The sequence below is a fragment of the Cynoglossus semilaevis genome, chromosome 7, assembly GCF_000523025.1.
Source record: "Cynoglossus semilaevis isolate Cse_v1.0 chromosome 7, Cse_v1.0, whole genome shotgun sequence".
In the NCBI taxonomy this organism is placed as follows: domain Eukaryota; kingdom Metazoa; phylum Chordata; class Actinopteri; order Pleuronectiformes; family Cynoglossidae; genus Cynoglossus; species Cynoglossus semilaevis.
The window spans coordinates 13,495,636-13,501,047 of record NC_024313.1 but is presented as its reverse complement, the minus strand read 5'-3'; the positions used below and the strand labels follow the sequence as shown (position 1 = coordinate 13,501,047).

General features: G+C 50.6%; 1 protein-coding gene across 1 annotated transcript in view; it reads right to left on the bottom strand.

The window, feature by feature from the left end:
• The window catches only part of myo6a (myosin VIa), a 22,044-nt gene that overhangs the window by 4,160 nt on the left and 12,472 nt on the right, over window positions 1-5,412 (bottom strand). The window contains exons 18-30 of the mRNA XM_025056814.1: window positions 5,218-5,313; window positions 4,945-5,115; window positions 4,302-4,340; window positions 3,929-4,022; window positions 2,290-2,420; window positions 2,124-2,201; window positions 1,893-2,022; window positions 1,721-1,811; window positions 1,463-1,613; window positions 1,161-1,369; window positions 996-1,074; window positions 740-900; window positions 434-478 (exon numbers count right to left, since the gene is read on the bottom strand). Of these exons, the coding sequence (XP_024912582.1) occupies window positions 434-478; window positions 740-900; window positions 996-1,074; window positions 1,161-1,369; window positions 1,463-1,613; window positions 1,721-1,811; window positions 1,893-2,022; window positions 2,124-2,201; window positions 2,290-2,420; window positions 3,929-4,022; window positions 4,302-4,340; window positions 4,945-5,115; window positions 5,218-5,313 (1,475 nt within the window). The remainder of the gene's footprint in view (window positions 1-433; window positions 479-739; window positions 901-995; window positions 1,075-1,160; window positions 1,370-1,462; window positions 1,614-1,720; window positions 1,812-1,892; window positions 2,023-2,123; window positions 2,202-2,289; window positions 2,421-3,928; window positions 4,023-4,301; window positions 4,341-4,944; window positions 5,116-5,217; window positions 5,314-5,412) is intronic.

Sequence of the window (5,412 nt, the reverse complement as noted above, 5' to 3'; positions counted from 1 at the left end):
TCAGAGGTCAATTATGAATGATTACTAATCAGAGGTCAGAGGTCAATTATGAATGATTACTGATCAGAGGTCGATTATGAATGATTACTAATCAGAGGTCAGAGGTTGATTATTAATGATTACTAGTCAGAGGTCAGAGGTCAATTATGAATGATTACTAGTCAGAGGTCAGAGGTCAATTATGAATGATTACTAGTCAGAGGTCAGAGGTCAATTATGAATGATTACTGATCAGAGGTCGATTATGAATGATTACTAATCAGAGGTCAGAGGTCAATTATGAATGATTACTAATCAGAGGTCAGAGGTCAATTATGAATGATTACTAATCAGAGGTCAGAGGTCAATTATGAATGATTACTAATCAGAGGTCAGAGGTCAATTATGAATGATTACTGATCAGAGGTCAGAGGTCAGAGGTGGTGAATCTTACGCTGCAGCTGTGGGTTCTGGAGATGAAGGCAGTGAAGACAGACTGCTGAGAAGAAACAAACAGAAGAACAAGAGGTCAGAGGTCACCCAGCACACTGAGTCTGTGTGTGTGTGTGTGTGTGAGACTGTCCTTCAAAACTAGTTACCACTAGTTACCACTAGTTACCACTAGTTACCCTTCAATCTTTCTGCTTGAAAACCTTCAGCTCCTGAGTCTAACCTTCCAGGCTGACACTGAGGTCCACTTTTAGCAGTTCGTTTTAGGACAGCGCCCCCTGTACATCAGGCAGACGGGTGCGTGTGTTACCTGCGCAGCGCCGCGTCGCTGTTGCTCTCCTCCAGTATTAGCTCCGCCTCGCTCCGAGCGATTCTCAGCGCCAGTTCTCGATCCCGACGTTCCTGCTCCAGAACGGCCTGACGAGCAGCGTCCTGCTCACGCTCTGCTGCCACCTGCTGTTCCATCTCCAGCTGCACACACACACGGACCACTTTGCTAGTTTGTTGCTACAGCCTGGCTAACTCCAGCGGCTAACAGTTAGCAGTCAAACCGAGGACACGCCCACCTGAATCCTCCTCTCCTCCTCCTCCCTCTTCTTCCTCTCCTCCTCGTCCTGCCTCCTCTTCAGCTCCATCTCCGATTTACTGCAGGACAGAAGAAGAAATGATGACAACGTCCACCACTAGATGTCGCCACTGAGAAAACCACAAGGACAAGGTTTTCCACTCACAGCCTCCTCTCCTGCTCCTCCTGCTGCCTGCGTTGCTCCTCCTCGTCCCTCCTCTTCTTCTCCCGCTCCATCTCCTCCTGGATGCGCCTCAGCCGCTCCCTCTCCTCCTCCTCCTTCTTCTTCTTCTGCAGCTCGGTCAGCAGCTGCTCAGAGCGAGTGACCAGAGCCTGGTGCTGCTGCTGCAGCTCCAGGCGACTCATGACGGTGTTCTGATGAAGAGCAGCACACACTCCGTCACACTCCTCCTCCTCCTGAGCGGGGGGTTCCCAGGGTCCGGTCGGGTCCGGTCGGGTCCGACTCACCTTGATCCTGATCATCAGGGCGTCGATGGCGGCCTCCAGGTCCTGGATCTGTCGACTCATCTCCTGTTTGCCCTCCTTCAGTCCAGACACCACCTGGGTGAACCGGTCCATCCTCTTCTTCAGGTTCCTGACCTTCACCAGAGCATCGATCCTGGAGGACACACACAGGAGGAGGAGGAAGAGGAGGAGGATGAAAGGAAGCAAAGGAAGCAAAGGAGGAGGAGGAGGAGGAGGAGGAGGAGGTGCGGGGGAGCAGACCTGGGCTTGTGTTTCCTCTTACAGAGCCACATCCTCACGGTCTTCTGGACGGTGGTACAAGCTCCGGCTCGATACAAGATCTTGTTCTTCACTGAGGGACAAGAAGAAGAAAACGTCTGCTCCGCACGCCGCTCTGCTAACGGTTAGCACGTACTCACCCACAGACACTCACGCTTGATGACGGACAGTGAACACCACTGGACCTTCTTCCAGCGACTGTGGATCAACCACTGGTTCACTTTCTTCACCAGCTCGGCCAGATGGTCGGGGTCCGACCTCATGATCTGGTCGAACTCTGCAAACTGGTGCCACAGACGTGAGAGCGGACCACAGGTTAGACAACAACACCGAGAGTGTGTGTGTGTGTGTGTGTGTGAGTGTGTGTGTGTGTGTGTGTCCTCACCTTCCCTGGTCTGAAGAACACCTTGGTCAGTCCAAACTTGTAGTCCTTCTCATTCAGGCCCAGAGCTTTGAACAGAGCCTGAAACACACACACACACACACACACTCATCAGCAGGTGCAGCACATGGTGGGCGGTCTCTCACAGGTCAAAGGTCAAAGGTCAGACCTTGCAGAAGAGCCGTGGGTCCAGGCGACACAGTTTGGGAGGCATGAACTTCTGGTACATGTTGTAGAGCTCGTGAAACGGAGCTCTGGACGGGAACCCTCCCTGCATCAGGTCCAGGACCGACACCATACCTGAGGACAAGCTAAAGGTTAGCCTGAAGATGACTGAAGCTAAAGGTTAGCCTGAAGATGACGTAAGATAAAGGTTAGCCTGAAGAGAACTGAAGCTAAAGGTTAGCCTGAAGATGACGTAAGATAAAGGTTAGCCTGGAGATGACTGAAGCTAAAGGGTAGCCTGAAGATGACTGAAGATAAAGGTTAGCCTGGAGATGACTGAAGCTAAAGGATAGCCTGAAGATGACTGAAGATGAAGGTTAGCCTGAAGATGACGTAAGATAAAGGTTAGCCTGAAGAGAACTGAAGCTAAAGGTTAGTCGGAAGATGACTGAAGCTAAAGGATAGCCTGAAGATGACTGAAGCTGAGGGTTAGCCTGAAGATGACTGAAGATAAAGGTTAGCCTGGAGATGACTGAAGCTAAAGGATAGCCTGAAGATGACTGAAGATAAAGGTTAGCCTGGAGATGACTGAAGCTAAAGGATAGCCTGAAGATGACTGAAGATAAAGGATAGCCTGAAGATGACTGAAGATAAAGGTTAGCCTTAAGTTGACTGAAGCTAAAGGTTAGCCTGAAGAGAACTGAAGCTAAAGGTTAGCCTGAAGAGAACTGAAGCTAAAGGTTAGCTTGAAGATGACTGAAGCTAAAGGGTAGCCTGAAGATGACTGAAGATAAAGGTTAGCCTGGAGATGACTGAAGCTAAAGGGTAGCCTGAAGATGACTGAAGATAAAGGATAGCCTGAAGATGACTGAAGATAAAGGTTAGCCTGGAGATGACTGAAGCTAAAGGTTAGCTTGAAGATGACTGTAGTTAATGGTTAGCCTGAAGATGACTGAAGCTAAAGGTTAGCCGGAAGATGACTGGAGCTAAAGGTTAGCCTGAAGAGAACTGAAGCTAAAGGTTAGCCGGAAGATGACTGGAGCTAAAGGTTAGCCTGAAGAGAACTGAAGCTAAAGGTTAGTCTGAAGAGGACTGAAGCTAAAGGTTAGCTTGAAGATGACTGAAGCTGAGGGTTAGCCTGAAGATGACGTAAGATAAAGGTTAGCCTGAAGAGAACTGAAGCTAAAGGTTAGTCGGAAGATGACTGAAGCTAAAGGTTAGCTTGAAGATGACTGTAGTTAATGGTTAGCCTGAAGATGACGTAAGATAAAGGTTAGCCTGGAGATGACTGAAGCTAAAGGGTAGCCTGAAGATGACTGAAGCTGAGGGTTAGCCTGAAGATGACTGAAGATAAAGGTTAGCCTGGAGATGACTGAAGCTAAAGGGTAGCCTGAAGATGACTGAAGATAAAGGTTAGCCTGAAGTTGACTGAAGCTAAAGGTTAGTCTGAAGAGGACTGAAGCTAAAGGTTAGCCGGAAGATGACTGGAGCTAAAGGTTAGCCTGAAGAGAACTGAAGCTAAAGGTTAGCCGGAAGATGACTGGAGCTAAAGGTTAGCCTGAAGAGAACTGAAGCTAAAGGTTAGCTTGAAGATGACTGAAGCTGAAGGTTAGCCTGGTTGTAGCTACAGGTTAGCGTCTGACCTGAACACTGCAGCTGCGACAGGATCTGCGCTCCTTCAAACTGGTGACTGATCATCTTCAGGTTGGGTTTGATGCAGCGAACAAAACTGGAACCCTGAGGAACACAGACGCAGAGTCACCAGAAACATTCAGGCGACGTCTCCAACAACACATTAAAAACACGTCAGTAAAGGCTACTTTTCTACGCCACCTATTGGGGAAATGCAGGCATTGCAGAAATAAGACAGAACTGAACTGAATCCGATCATTTGGACGGATTAAAGAGCCGGCTCCCGGGCCTTAGTTTGGCCCCGGGTTTGTGCTGCAGGACGTTAGCTGGAGATGAAAGGAGGTGAAGGTGAGATGTTTGTAGATGTTTGTGTGAGGAGCTGACCGTGCTGCGGAGCTTCTCCAGGAGAATGTTGAGCTGAGTCTGGAGAACAACAGACAGACGTCAGTGGAGGAGGAGCAGCAACACGCTCATCCAACAACCATCCATCTAACCATCCATCCACCTTATCCATCCAACCACCCATCCACCTCATCATCCATCCAACCTGACCATCCACCTCATCCATCCACCACATCCACCTCATCCATCCACCTCATCCCTCCCCCTCATCCATCCATCCCCCTCATCCCCCCATCCATCCACCTCATCCATCCATCCTCCTCATCCATCCATCCACCTCATCCACCTCATCCATCCACCTCATCCCTCCCCCTCATCCATCCATCCATCCACCACATCCACCTACCTCATCCATCCACCTCATCCATCCATCCTCCTCATCCATCCATCCACCTCATCCACCTCATCCATCCACCACATCCACCTCATCCATCCACCTCATCCCTCCCCCTCATCCATCCATCCATCCACCTCATCCACCTCATCCATCCCCCTCATCCATCCACCCATCCACCTCATCATCCATCCCACCTGACCATCCACCTCATCCATCCATCCATCAACCTCATCCCCCTCATCCATCCCCCCCATCCACCCACCCATCCACCTCATCCATCCATCCAACCTTGAACTTGTTCCCGACGCTGATGAAGCTCAGTTTTCCGGCCTTCTGCTTCAGGTCTTTGCTGCTGCTGGAGTTCTCAAAGAGTTGTCGGACGAAGCGGTCTTTGGACTCACTGACCAGACTCTCCAGAGACATGTGCAGGGCGTCGTTGTTCTTCTCCACAAACTGGGTCTGGAACACAAATGTAAGAAGTAGATCAAAGGTGAACTTCAAGGCCCCGGCAGCAGGGGGCGCCGTCTTCCATCAGGTCTCGGGGAGTGACAGTGGACGCACCGTCTCGTAGCACACGGCTCCAGCGAAGTGTCGGACGATGAAGCCTTCGTCGTCCCTCACGTTCCTGTGGACGGTCAGTTTGGACTTCCTGGGAACCTGGAGGAGACGCAGACCACAGCGGTCAGTGGACGACCGTCCTGTCCTGTCCTGTCCTGTCCTGACCTGCCCCCCCCCGGCCCCCGCCCCTCACCGTTA